The following is a 14222-nucleotide window of genomic DNA, read 5'->3' on the forward strand; positions in this document are numbered from 1 at the left end:
GGGCCGGGGCCGGGGCCAGGGCCGGGGCCGGGGCCGGGGCCGGGGCCAGGACCGCGACCGGAGCCGCAACCGGACCCGGGGCCGGGGCTGGAGCCAGGACCGGGGCTGGGGGCGGGGTGGACGCCGGGGCCGGGACCGGGACATTAGGCAGCTGCTCCGGCGCCTCCTCGAGGCCGTCGAGGGACTCAGCGGCCGGCTCGAGGGGCGGGCTGACAGCCACCGCGACCGCGACGGGCCGCGGCGCCAGCAGCAGGCGGCAGCGCCCCACCTGCACCGTCTCGCGGTAGAACGCGGGCACCGAGTCGCTGTCCACTTCGGTCCACTGCAGGCGTCCTGGGCCCCGCAGCGGCATGTCCTGCTGGAAGTCGTAATCCCAGCGGTTCTGGTCCTCGGCGTTCAGCTCGGCCAGGCGAGCCTGCAGCTCGCGGCTCAACTCCTCGTGGTCCACTGGCCCGAAGAGGCTGCGGCAGGCGCTGGTGCGCACAAGTACCGGGAAGGTCCCACGGGCGACAAGACGCTCCATCGTGGATGTGCTGCGGAGGGACGCGTCGGACATGGCCAGGGGCTGCGCGAAGGCGGGCAGCGAGAGAGGAGAGGACAGCGAGAAGAAGGGGAAAGGAGAGGAGGAGAGGGCGGAGACCGGGTGCAAGGGAGACCCCGCGCCGCCCGACTCTGCGTGTGCGAGGGACGCGGCGGCTACCTGGCTGTCCGGTGGTGGACTCTCCTGCGTCGGGTTCGTCTGTCTCGTTCGGCAGGCAGCCGCGCCCCCTCGATGCCTGCTGGCTCGCTCGCTCGCTCAGACCTGGCTGGCACCCCTCGAGCACAGCGCACTTGGCCTGTGGAACGCCCAGCCCGCCTGCGCCCCCTTTATACGCGCGGGCCCCACCCCCGTGCGCGCGGGCCCGGCCGCGATTAGCATAATGTAGTATTTTCAGTTTCAACAACACGGCGGCGATTGGCGGCCGCCCCGCTGCCCCGCCCCGCCGCGGCCCGGCCCCAGAGCACCGCCCATTGGCCGCGCGCACACCCACCGGGGGAGGGGCGGGGCGCGCGGCCGGGGCGCGCGGCTGATTGGCGGCCGCGGGGCGAGCGCGCTGTAGCAGGGAAAGGGGGCGGTGAACGGGGCGGGGGTGGGAGTTAAAGGGCGCTGCGGGCGGTAACGTGACACCGCGACGCCCCGCCCCCTCGCCCCATCCCCCCCGCAAACCGCCCCCCCCCCGCTCCCGCCCCCCGCCGGCTCCTTTGTCTGCAGGCGGGGGCCTCAGCCCTGCGCGGCAGGGGCCGGGTCCCGGCGGGTCCAGTGTCCGGCCAGGCCCAGCTCGACCCCGGCCCGGTCCGGACCCCGGCGCCCAGCTCCCTCCCGCACTCGCCCCTGGGCCTCCTGCGCCAGCTGACAGGGCTTGGACCCGCCGCTGCCAGCTCGGCCCTGGCCTGCGCCGGATGGGGTCTTCGGCTGCCCCCGCGCGGCCTGCTGCTGCTGGGCTGGTGTCCTTTCGAGGGCTCCGCGCACCTGGAGCCCTCACACACCTGCTGGCCCTAAAGCCCTCGAGTCGGGAGGGAGGACAGGGGTCAGCTCCACTCTTTCCCCGAGGGACCATGTGTGGGACACCTTGAGAGACTCCCACCAGCCCCCTGGAGCTGGAGTCCGAAGCCGCTATCTGCGGAGGCCCACCCTGCCCAGTAGATGGAACAGAGGCTGAGCCCATCATATCAGTGTCCGGGGTCCCAGCCCTTCTCAGCCTTGGGCCAGACCACTCCAGCCCCGGAATCTGCCTGTCCAGGCTAGCTGGAGGCAGTTGTACTGGGTAAAAGTGAAAGATCTGCCCGAGGTCACAGGGGAAGGGGCTGTGAAGGAGCATGCCCCTCCCCCGCCTGCAGCCCTTCCTGGTACAGACCTTGGTCGTGCGCGCACGCACACACACACACACACACACACACACACAGTGCTTCACCCCAGCCAGGCCAGACCAAGAGAGACCATTATTTCCCGCTGCCTCCCTTTTGACCCACCTACCATAAGGCAGGAAGCCCCCTCCTGAGACCCGGAGCCTCCCGGGTCGGGAGGGGGACTGTCAGACACCTGTTGGAGGGCCCAAGACACCCCCACCCCCATGAAATGCTGTGACATGCAGATGCAGCTGGGGGAGCAGGGCTAGTCTTCTGGGTCTTGGGGAAGAGAGATCTGAAGTGAGGGGGGCGAACTGGACAGGACAGGGTGTTAACCCAGGAGAGGGGCCAGAGCCACTCTTGGCTCTTGGAAGAACCAAAAGCGACAATTTATGTTGATTTCATATTCTTCTCTGCGCACAGTTTACAAATTTCCCGCAACAAGCACAGATGTCACAGTTTTCATCTTACGAAAACAGAGAAGCTGAAGAAGGTTCCCCAGGCCTTGCGAACCCCTTAAGCAGCGCTCATATCAACTGGCCTGGGGGCAGAAAGAGGCAGAGTCTAGTCTGCTCCATGCCCCTGTGCCACCACCTCCCCAGAGACTAGGAGCAAAGGGCCAGAGTGGGTAGTGACCTAGTAGCGCCTGGATACCCACACTCCAACCATCAGGACTAATTGGCCCCGGTGACACCCCTCAGAGGGTGTAGCTACCATCATCCTGTGTTAGAGAAAACCAGCAGAGACTTCGCGTCAGCCGCTGAGGCCGCACAGCTGGAAGGAAGCAGGCTCGGAACTCCCAGGCTGCCTGGCTTTCTGGTTTGGTTTCCACTTAGGTTTCCTACTTTTATTTTTCCACTTTACCAGCCTAATTACAGAGTCAAACCCAGTGCTGTGGGGACTCCTCTGTCTTGGCTTCATTAGAAGCCCAGAGGTGACCTGCTCTAAGTCTGTCACTCTGAATTTTATCAAGGATGGTACCTAGTAGCTTATTAAACCTGCACATCCCAGGAGCGGGACTGCATTCCCCCAGCCCGAGCCAGGGACACACCTGGAGGAAGGGCACCCCAGGAGCTGGGGGCTGGGAGTTCCAGGCTCTGAGAGGAGGCCCAATGGGCCCAGAAGCAAGCAAACATCTGTCTGGGCGCGACAATCAGGCTCTCTTTTTGTAATTAAAAATGTATCCAAAGCGAAAAAAGAAACAAAAGGAACAATATTTGTACACTATGTTGCTGCAGAGAGCAGAACTGGGGAGGGGGTGCTGGTCCCAAGGGGTGGGCTGTGCTGTGCTAGTGCCCCAAATCCTGCAAGCCCAGGAGTAGGGGGGGCCTCTGGGGGGGTCGTGAGTTCCGGACCCTTGTGAGCATGTTCACGTCCTGTCATTCTTGCCCCCAGCCGAGAGAGCAGCAGAGGAAAGGCAGTACATCCACCAGCCTTTGCATTCTCCTCGGAGCACGCAGACATTTTCCTGCTATCTTGCACACAAGTGGGCCGCGGGACCCGTTTTGGCCGGGAACCTTGTCAGGAACTCTACACCACTTCCAGGCGGTCACGTCCAAGCGGCCCAGGCAGTCCTTCTGCGCCCTCTGCTGGCCAGATGGAGGCTCCAGACCCGGCGGGGCCATCAGGAGAGAACAACCAAGCGCCCTCTGCACACTGCATTGCCTGGGTTGGGCACAAACAATGAACTTTTATTGCATCTTAACCCACTAGAAATGTAGGCTTGTCCATCACAGTGGGGTGTTACATACCCTCATGTGTAGGGAAGGCATAGGTAGATTTCAGTTGGCCTTTTACAGATCAGGAAACCAAGGCTTGAGAAGATTCAAACCTTTCTGCAGCCGTGGCTCACACCTACACCCTCAATACTTTGGGACACCAGGGCGGGTAGCTCGCTTGAGCCCAGGAGTTCCAGACAAGCCTGGGCCACATAGAGAAACCCCATCTCTACAGATATTTTTAAAATTAGCTGGGTGCGGTGGCACGTGCCTGTGGTCCCAGCTACTTGGGAGGCTGAGGTGGGAGGACTGCTTGAGCCCAGGAGGTCAAGGCTATAGTGAGCCATGATCGTGCCACTACCCTCCAGCCTGGATGACAGAGCGAGACACCCTCTCAGAAAGAAGAAGACGACGACGACAACTTGCTACACAAGCAGCTAAGGCAGGATTAACCTGCAGCCCTCACTGCTATGCATACCTGCTAGGAAAGGCCCAGAAGCCAGAGACGCCTAGGTCCCTATCCTGGTGGATCTTCGTGCTGGAGTCATTGAACCAGCTATTTCCCAGAGGCCACCCAGGGGCCAGTCCTCACCACAACCTCATGGGTCAGTGTTGTGCGCCCACTTTACAGCCGAGGAGACAGAGGCTTCCAGAGGCAAACGCACTGGCCCATGAGTAGCAGAGCCAGGGTAGGCCCAGGAAGCCCTGTCCTTGGCCACATGTGCTTTCTGGCGGGTGACCTCCACTCCAGTGCCTCCCTGGCTGCCTGAGGCCTCCTCTTCCCGGGTGTGGCAGCTGTACAGCTGCCTCGTCGGCATGTTCATGGCTCCATCAGGAATGTGTGCCGCAGGTGGCTTCACAGGGCTAAGAATGCCTGTCCTAGGTCAGGCCCAATCCCTACCCAGAGCCCCAGGGAACCCAAATTCTGGGACACAGGACACCCGGCCGGCGGGCCAATAGCCCCTATCAGGGAGTGACCAAGGACAGGCCGGGAGCTTTTCTCTTCCCTCTGACCCATGGCGAAACCTGCCTCGGGCCTGTTCCCTGGGTTCTGAGGCCCTGAGCTATCTGTCTTCAAACAAACGAAGGCCTCAAAGAATGTTCCATTGAGCCATGGGCCCCGTATCATCCATCAATCACAGAGGGCTGGAGAATGCAGGCACAGGGTCAAGGTGGGTAGAAGGTGAGGGCTGAACACCACCTGAATCTGTGCTGATCCGGGGCTCACTAGAGTCTCTGGGTACCCGGAGCCTGCCCTCAGCAGCATCCCCCTCCCGCAGCACCCCAGGGATCCTGCAAGAGGCATCTGTGCCCTTCCCGGCTGCCTCCCCAGCTGCTCTCCAGGTGGTGCCCTTTGGAGAGGGATGTTATAAACAATGTCAACACTCTCTGGCTTCATCTCGTTCCTGCTCAGGGCCCTGCCCTAACCCAGGGTGAAGCTCGTTGCCTCATTTAATCCTTCCGAGACCCCTGAAAGGGACGTGCGTTCATGCTCGTTTTGCAAGGGACAGGACTCAGGCTCCCCGAGGGTCAGCCACCTGCCTGAGATCGCTGAGACTCGAGGTTGGCTCTGCCTTCCACCCAGCCTGAGCCCCTCCATGACTTCTGTGCGGGAACAAGAAAGCAGGAATGGAAAGAAGTCAAGGGCCCTGGGAATCTCCCCTGACATCCCCCACCCCAAGCACTAGAGCCAGGGCTGCCCGGGGATGCCCGACTCTGGAAAGGCCACCCCTTTGGCCTCAAACCACATCACCCAGCAGCAGGTCCTCAGACCAGCCCTGGACAGGAGCTTGACTGGCTCTGCCCCCAAAGGCCGGAGAGACCCCTGCCCCCGCTGAGCCTCCACCTTCCCATCCATAAGATGGGGTGGGAAGTCATCCAGCCCAGAGGCCCCAGGGGCATGGGGAGTGACAGATTAACCCAAGCCCCCCCTCCGGCAACAGGCAGCTCAGCACAAACTTGGCGGGGGGCCATGCTGGGCCAGAAGAGCTCCCCCGCACCAGTTTCCCGCGCAAGGCTCACCCCGCCCCCCAGGACAGGCTGTTCTTGGAGCGGCTGCCAGGCACGTCCTCCGCAGGTGCCGGCCTCCCTCCAGTGACGCGGCCACATGCGGCACAAGCTCCGATTACAGGGACGGCCTTGTGCTGGGGGTTCGGCCGGGGGTCCTCACTCCCCAGGAACCGATGGGCGGAGCTGGGCAGGCCCTGAGGGGAGGCACAGTGGGAATAGGGAACAGTCACCCCTGCTCCAGAACAGGACCAGGGGCTGCTTCCCTTGGGGTCTGGAAGAGAGGGACCCCACTGATCCCAGCCTGCCTGAGACTTTGCTGGTTTCGGCACTGAATGTCCCAGGAAACTGAGGGCCACTGGTCATCCTGGGCTCCACACGGCTCCTTTCTGGGCTAGGAAGGGAGCTCTCGGGCTAGGAAGCAGGTACCGAGGAGGGTCTCAAGGACACATGAGGACCTATGTCAGACACCCCTGCAGCCAGCTCTGAGCTCACCAGGCCTCCTCCCCCTGCCAACCCACAGGACACAGACACAGGGTCCCAGGCCCAGTGGCTCACTTCTTCAGGGAAACAGCCGGAAAAACAAATGTGGTGTGAGCAGGTCTCTCTTCCCACCAAGCCCCCTGACTCACTGCTGGAGCTGGGGGAGACCCCTGTGGCCAGCATGCCCTGCCCACAGGTTACACCAGGGCCCCAAGGCCTCTCCAAGCCACTCCCTCCCACCCTGCTTTCCACACCCAAGCCGCAGTGTTCAGAGAAGCTCAGGGCCTATTCCAAATGCCAGAGAGTGGGGATGCCTGCAGACAGGTGGCATGAGGGCCCCCAGATGCACCCCACCACTCCCTCCTTCATGCAGGGGGAGAGGCCTGCAGTTACTGAGGAAGCCCCGCCCCTACTGGGCTCTTGCGGGTGAAGGGGCTTCCCAGGCCTTGAGGGAGACTTTATTTTAGATGTCAGTCAAAAGCGCCTGCTACGTGGCGTGACCTCTCTGAATCCTGTTACTTTCCTGTGCAGGAAACTGAGGCCCAGAGAGATGGAGTGACTGGCCCGCGGTACCCCAGCAAGTCAGACGATGAAGCCGCCTCCTGCCCCGGGCTGGGGTCCCGCCCCACTGGCCTCCAGGGTCAGCAAAGGAGGGGAGCCCCCATCACTTCACTCCTTCCTTCTTTCCTTCCTTCCTTCCTCCCTCCCTCCCATTTTCTACCTCCTCCCGGCCGAGTTTTGAAGCCAGGGCAGTCGGCCAGACCCAGCGCAGAGGCCAGGAGGTGACGGCAGGCCTGCCCTGGCCGCCTCCCAGGTGGCTGCGCCCCACAGGCGAGGGCTGCTCAGAGTAGATACTCGACCAAGAGGTTTCCTGTGCCCCCTTCCCCAGCCACAGGGGCAGCCACTGGAACCTGGCAGCCTCAGGGCTGAAGCTGGGTGCCTGAGGGCTGAAGCTGGGCGCCTGCTGCCCCCTGGCGTCCCGAAACCGCACAGCCACCAGGACCCCCACCCACCTCATTCATGCCTCACACCTGGGGGTGACTTGGGCCAGGGCCTTGCTCTCTGACCCTGAGTCCCCTCAAGTCTAAGATGGGGGCTCTACCCAGTGTGGCTTCCCAGGCTGCAGCGGGCAGGAGCGCGTTTTTCACAAAACCCCAACCCATCAGATCTGGGGGTGGGGCGGTGTCAGTGGCACCTCAGTGGGAAACAGCACGTGGACCTCGCCCGTCTCTAGGGGGTGGGGGAGGGGAGACAAAGAGCCCGCTCTGCGGAGAGGTGGGTACCCGCCCTGCCACCCCTCCCCCGTTTCCTCTCTGCTCCCTCTGCCCCTCCTCCCCTCCCTCCTCCTTCCTTCCCTCCTCATCCCCAGCTCCTCCTCTTCCTCTTCCTGCCCTGTCCCCCCGCAGGCCCGGCCGGCAGCCCGGCGCCCTCTGCCTTCGTTCCCGCCACTGGCGCTGCTACCCGGAGCCCCTAGGTGACAGCCAGCCCCCAAGGCGGCAGCCTGTCTGTCGGGCCTGCACCTGCCCACTGCGTGGTCACTACCTGGGCACGTGTGGACACTCACACCCTTCAGTCCTGAGCACAACTGTGCCCTGGCTGCTTCAGAACAACAAGGAATCACAGTCCCGCTTCTGGCTGGGAGCTGGGGGCCAGCAATCAGGGCAGCTGGGGAAGTGGTTAAGGAGGTGGCAGCACACAGGCTGGGCTCAGAGAGTGAGCAGAGATGGGCCTAGGGGAGGGGGCTGGAGAGGGTTGCAGGGCTTGGGGCTGCAGCTCAGCAACTGGCTTCACCTTGGAGGCTATCAGACCTGCTCCTCAGCATTGGCCCAGCAAGGGGAATAGCATGGGGAACAGGGGACAGGCACTGCCTGGCCAGCAGCAAACACATTGGCTGTGGAGTCGGGCAGAGCATCTTCCTTTTACTAGCTGTGTGTCCTTGGGCAAGTTGCTTAACCTCTCTGTGCCTCTTCTTTCTCATCTGTAAAGTTTCTGATGAGGCTTAAAGGGCAAGTCAGTATGTGCCTGACACAGCGGCCTTCTTCTTGAGGACACCACTACCCTCACCATCACCAGCGTCTCCCTCCAACCTAGAGGGGCAGGCAGGGCAGAGACCTGCCACTGGCCGCCCCTCCAGCTGTGCTGCAATGAGAACTGGACATTCACTCTATACCCAAGGACGTGGGCTGGCGGGGAGGAAAGGCACCTACACCCCCTTCACGTAAACAGGCAGGCAGGGTGAAACAGGTCTGGTTTGTTTGTTTATTTTTGAGACGGAGTCTCGCCCTGTTGCCCAGGCTGGAGTGCAGTGGCTCGATCTTGGCTCACTGCAATTTCTGCCTCCCAGGTTCAAGCAATTCTGCCTCAGCCTCCCAAGTAGCTGGGATTACAGATGCCGACCACCACACCTGGTTAATTTTTGTATTTTTAGTAGAGCCGGGGTTTCACCATTTTGGCCAGGCTGGTCTCAAACTCTTGACCTCATGATCCACCTGCCTCAGCCTCCCAGAGTGCTGGGATTACAGGCATAAGCCACCGTGCCCAGCCTAGGATGAAATGTAATCTAAATGACGAGCAGTTTGGGCAGTGAACCCCACATTTGTCAGAGTTCAGGACGGTCCGTGGGATTCGGGTCACTATGACTCTGATGCGTCAGTCTTCACGCCAGCCCTGAGTGAGCACTGAGGCACACGTGCCCAGCGCCCAGCAGTGGCCCCATCCCCTAGCTGCTGGTCAGTACCAGCTGCCACTGCAGCACACCCTCTCTGCCAGGCAGCCTCATGCCATGCACTTTATGTGCAAATGATCTTGTCTGATCTTCACAAGCGTCCTATGAGGCAGGGATTAACGTTGTCCCCATTTCACAGATGGGGAAACTGAGGCTCAACAGTTCCAGACTCATGCAAGGCCTGGTCAGTGGTGAAGATGCCAGCCTGCTGGGGCTGGCTGCAGAGTGCATGTGTAAGTGCTGGGCCCTGTCATAAGCACAGGCCCCTGGCACGCATGCTGACTGCTGGGGATTTTAAGATCGGGGCCCCCTGCTGAGCTCGATCTACAACTGCTCCCTTCCTTGGGTGCTCCAGGTTTCAATTTGAAGCAATTAGTGAATTGAGCTCATGTGGGGTCTTATTTGTATTTGTATTTGCTTTTGGGTTTTTGGGTTTTTTTGCGGGGAGGGTTGGGGTTTTATTGAGACAGACTCTTGCCCAGGCCGGAGTGGAGTGATACAATCTCGGCTCACTGCAGCCTCCACCTCCCAGGTTCACGATTCTCATGCCTCAGCCTCTCAAGTAGCTGGGATGACAGGCATGCGCCACCACACCAGCCAATTTTTTGTATTTTTAGTAGAGACAGGGTTTTGCCTTGTTGGCTAGGCTGGTCAACTGGCCTCAAGCGATCTGCCGGCCTCAGCCTCCCAAAGTGCTGGGATTACAAGCGTGAGCCACCTCGCAGGGCCCTGTATTTAGATATTAGCCATGGCAGCCTGGCAGATGCTGCTGAGGGTGTCTGGGCACCTGGACCAGGGCCTGGTGGCCCGAGCAGCGCCTCCTCCTCAAATGTCAAATTGAGGCCTGGACTAGGGGTGTCTGATTTATGGCCTCACCTGTCTGTCTATCCATTCAGCAATATCTCCCTGGGACCTCAGGGGTGACTGTGCCTTCAGGGGCTTCCGGGTGGGCAGGCAGAAGCAGAAATAAGTATACAAGGCAGGCCGGTGCTCAGGTTGCATGATGAAGGAGGGGATGGGAGATTTTCAGGGCAATGACTTGTGCCAAGACCCAAGAATGGAAGGGAAGGGACGTACAGGCAAGGGGACCATTCCAGGCAGGGCACAAAGGCACAGAGCCATCCAAAGATGAGTGCAGGGCAGGCAGTGCTTGAAGCTGGAGCTCTCTATCTCTCATGCTGCTTTGGTTTGCAAAATGTGGTGTGATCCAGTAGGGGCTGAGGGGCCAGGGCTCCGGGGCTGGCAGTCCCAGAGGCAGAGCAGTGTCACCAGAGGTCCGGGGTGAGAACCACCAGAGTTTTAGAAACTCACCCAGCCAGGTCCAGGGTGCCCGGAGCAGGGAAGGGAGGCTGCTACATCTCACTGAGATGCCAGTGTGGCTGCTCCCAGTGGAAACCAAATAGCCAGGTTCCCTGAAGCTGCCAGCAAGTCTAGGGGCAGGAAGGACAGGTGAGAGCTGAGGGTCTCCAAGGGTCAGAATTAATTGCATGGGTTTTGTGACTTCTCGTCTTACTTCTTGGAAATCCTTCCTGCTTCTTTCTGGATTCCCGACTGAATTCTGAAGGTTCTAAAAGACCTGGAGGCTGGGCACCATGGCTCATGCCTGTAATTCCAGTGGGAGGATCACTTGAGGCCAGAAGTTCAAGACCAGCCCAGGCAACATAGCAAGATCTTGTCTCTATCAAAAAAAAAATTTTTTTTTAATTAGCTGGGTGTGGTGGCATTCATATGCAGTCCCAGCTACTAGGAACACTGAGGCAGGAGGATCTCTTGAACCCAGGAGTTCAAGGTGGTAGTGAGCTGTGATCACACCACTGCACTCCAGCCTGGGTGACAGGGCAAGACCTTGTCTTATAAAAAATAAAATAAAGAGACCCTGGATATGGGTTAGATGGTGAGAGCTTGGGGCTGTCCTTTGTTCCTGGGGGACAAGGGACTGGGACCAAAGGAGGCTGAGGTCGAGGGAGACGTGTGTACCTAAGAGATGGGCAATAGCTAAGCTCCAGGCCCTCAGGCAGGTGCCTGTGGGGGGACAGAGGCACTGGTGGCCGTGCCACCCGTCCTCCCTGAGTTTCCCAGTTCTGGCTGGTGAGCAGGTGCGAGGCTGCTCTCTCAGGACCCCGTTCTAAGGCACATCTCTTCCTGATTCCGTGATGCCTTTGACATGCGCATACATGTTCACATGCACACGTACACATGCACACACACCCCACCACGGCCCTTGCCAGGCTGGGACCACCAGCTGCTGGCTAGCCAACCCCCCCCGCCCCCGCCCGCCTCCCTGGATGGACATCCGTCCTTTGCAGGAGCTGTTCTTCCTTCTTCCTGAGTCCTGAGGTCGGGCAAGGCATCCCTCAAGGGAGTTCGCAGGTTGGGCCCACTGCCCCGCCGTTCCCAGTTTCTGTGCCGTTGCCTGGCTACCTCCCCAACCTCCACCATCGTCCCTTCCTGCCTCCAGGTCAAGGACTGGGGAGAGTCCATCTGGCCTCCGGGGTCCCATGAGGGGAGGGTGACCCGGTTTGTCCAGAGCTGTCCAAATGTTGGCATGGGAAATCCTACTTCCCAAAACTCCTCAGTCCCGAGCAAACCAGGTCTCCCCCAAGCAATGAGTGAGCTTCCTAGAGCAGGGTCCCAGCTCCTCCACCCATCTCCTCTGGTCCCTCCACCTGTGGTAGGGCTACTCCAGACTATACCCTTGCTGTCCCCCAAAGGCCCCAAGGGCTCCAGTCTTCAGGCCTCACACTGGATGCCTCCCCCATGGGGCCATCTGGGCCTTTATCTCCTTCAGCTGTGGCTGTTGGCCAGCGTGAACCCAAGTGCGTGAACCATAGCCCACCATGTTGGAGCCCCCAGGTCCAGGCCAATAGTGGAGCCCAGTGAGGGGAGGGTGCTCGCCCATCCAGGACCCCAGGCCTCTCCCCAAAGCCCATAGCAGGTTGCTGCCCTCCCTCCATTTGGACACTGGTGTCAGGGACTGGGCCCTTGGCCCTAAGCCCGTCTGGGGTCCCTAGTTCACTAGAGGCCAGTGGAGAAGCCCCTGTTGGCAGAGCCTCCTCCGGGAACGTGCTGCCCTGGCCCTAAAGGCCACAATTCCACAAACCTCTCACGGGATGTGTCTGAGTCCAATGTCCAGCCCAGTAAGAACAAACCCTGGATGAGGTCCAGCCCCTGCCCCTCCTCCTAAAAGTCTCTGCCCAAACTCCAGTCCCAGAAGAGCATTCATAGAGTCCAGTTCTAGAAGGTTCCTCAGCACCTGACGGCTCACTTCCTCAAGTGTCATCTGCAGAGTCGGGGCCTAGCAGGTGAGAGGCAGAGTGGGCACCACCAGGCCTCCCCAGGGCTATCTGACAAGCCTAGCCCCTTTGGGCTGAGGGCTGACCCCTGGGGCCCAAGGATACCAGGTCCTTCAGGAGGTGAAGGACCTTTGACCCCAGCCTCCCAGACTCTTAACCTGACACCTCCCAGATGAAGCTGAGGCCAGGCACCCAGTGCCTACAGCAGGCTGGAGGTCCCTCATAAGACTGTGGTTCCCAGGACAACATACCAAGCCTGGGTTGCTGGGATGGAGCCCCACAGGCAGTCATACACAGATCCCACTGTGGGATCCAGGCAGCCCCCACTGACCAAGGTCTGCAACTGCACCTCACCTGGTTGAGAAGGTGTGAGGTGGGCGGGAACAGAGGTTCGGGCGGGCGGGAGTCACATCCAACCAGGCCTCGACTCTAGTCCCGTCCCAGGCAAAACCTTGCTGGCTTTGTTGAGACAGGTCCTTAGAGAATCATAGGAGTAAGAGTAGGAAGCCTCAAGGAGAACACATTCACTTCACCGGTGGAGGAAGGGCGAAGGCCAGACCCCTCCCCACTCCTTCCAGACCACCCTTCTGTCCTCTGCAGCATCACTCTTTGAAATCCTAAAATTGTAAACAAAGGTTTTCTCTCTTCATCCCACTTCCCCTCCAGCCACAGTCCCGTGTCTCAGCCCCTTTTGGTGCAAAACCCTTCAGAAGGGTGTCCAGCCCATTCCTCCTGCTTGAATCCCGAGGGCCAGCCCCTGTGCCCATGACACTCTTGCCAAAGCCACCAGTGACTCCAGCGCTCAGCCCCAGGGAAGCTCCCAGGCCTCCACTCACCTGCCTCTCCTCTCCAGGCCTGGCTCCTTTATTTTTCCCTCCCTTTCCCTGGTCAGAGCCCCGGCCACCTCCTCCTCATGCTGGAGTCCAGCCTCAGCCCTTGGCCCCTCTCCTCTCTAGCCCCATCCACTCCTGGTCATCTCATCCAGGGTGGGAGCTCTAAATGAGACCTCAGCGTGAATGACACCCTCACGTCCAGCTCAGACCACAGCTGCAAACTGCACACTCTGCCCTCTCTTCTGGCCCACAGGCCCCTTCCCTACAGGGTTCCCTCCCCTCATGTCGCCGCCAGCCGCCCCTTCTCAGCAGCCTCGCCCTGGAGGCCCCCTCAGTTGGCTCTCTCAGCCCAGGCCCCAATCAGCAGGAAGCCTGTCAGCCCTCCTTCCAGGGAGGTTCCAAACCGCCCCTCGAATCCCCTCATACCCCATCCAAGTCCACACCGCCTCTCATCCGGACCGTGGCAGAGACCTCCTGCACTGCTCCCTCCCCTCAATCCCTCATCAGCACATCAGCCAGAGGCTCCCTGGAGGATAGAAGGGGCTGAGAACCCTGCAGCAGTGTCCACTGCACACACAGGAAGAACTCAAGTGCCCGTAGGTGGTGAGTTACCTCCTTATGCATTGTGGTGACCCGGATCATCTGCCTCCCGGAAACCTGCACATGCACTCTAATAATGCAAGCTACCAACGGGTGGTCACCTTTGCCAGCTGTCATCCCAAACAGCTGGCACGGGGCATGCACACAGTAGGTGCTTAATAAATGTGTGTTGGGTTAAGATAGGCCCAAAGCCATTTCAAATGTCCAGGCAGTGGTGTAGGCAGGGGTCAGCTCTGAAGCTGGCCTCCTCTCATTCAGGAGACCCTCAGAGGTCCCAGCCTCCAGGGTGAGGCCGTCAGAGCAACACTTCTCCGTGCATATCTGGCTGTGTCCCTGCCAGCCCTAATAGGGTGACCCCTCCCTCTAGACTCCCTTTCTGCCCCGTCACCCCACTGTACACCCTTGGTGCCAGCCCCTTCCAGTGGCTCAGCTTCCTGAACACTCCAAGCCTGGGCTCACCTCTAAGCCATTATCCAGGCTATTCTCTTGGCCAGGGTGCCCTTCCCATACCCGACCTTTAAGACTGGTTGAGGCAGCACCTCCTCTGAGCAGCCTTCTCTCCCAAACCTGAGCCCAGATGAGATAAGGCCCTTCCTTCCTCCAGTCAGCCTGGATCCTCTCATCTGGTAGAACTGTTGCCCTGCTTCTCCGAAGCGGTGAACGCCCTAGGGCTGGG

General features: G+C 60.4%; 2 protein-coding genes across 5 annotated transcripts in view; both read right to left on the reverse strand.

Annotated features, from left to right (window-relative positions):
• CDKN1C (cyclin dependent kinase inhibitor 1C) overlaps positions 1-888 on the reverse strand; it is a 7487-nt gene extending 6599 nt beyond the window's left edge. For 2 of the 4 annotated variants that reach the window (XM_026448739.1, XM_026448741.1), the window contains exon 1: positions 269-556. In XM_026448739.1, coding sequence (XP_026304524.1) covers positions 269-556 — 288 coding nt within the window. Of the gene's footprint in view, positions 1-268; positions 557-700 lie in introns of those variants that run through there. The other 2 variants (XM_026448740.1, XM_026448742.2) reach the window with 2 other exon arrangements.
• Positions 889-3090: 2202 nt separating this feature from the next.
• Positions 3091-14167, reverse strand: SLC22A18AS (solute carrier family 22 member 18 antisense). Its single transcript, XM_023183524.1, is given in 4 exon segments — positions 3091-3344; positions 3347-3420; positions 3422-3552; positions 14006-14167. Coding segments are annotated over 3 exon segments (435 nt in total). The 5' UTR covers positions 3550-3552; positions 14006-14167; the 3' UTR covers positions 3091-3111.
• Positions 14168-14222: the final 55 nt, after the last annotated feature.

The sequence above is a fragment of the Piliocolobus tephrosceles genome, chromosome 13 (genome assembly GCF_002776525.5).
Source record: "Piliocolobus tephrosceles isolate RC106 chromosome 13, ASM277652v3, whole genome shotgun sequence".
Taxonomy (NCBI): domain Eukaryota; kingdom Metazoa; phylum Chordata; class Mammalia; order Primates; family Cercopithecidae; genus Piliocolobus; species Piliocolobus tephrosceles.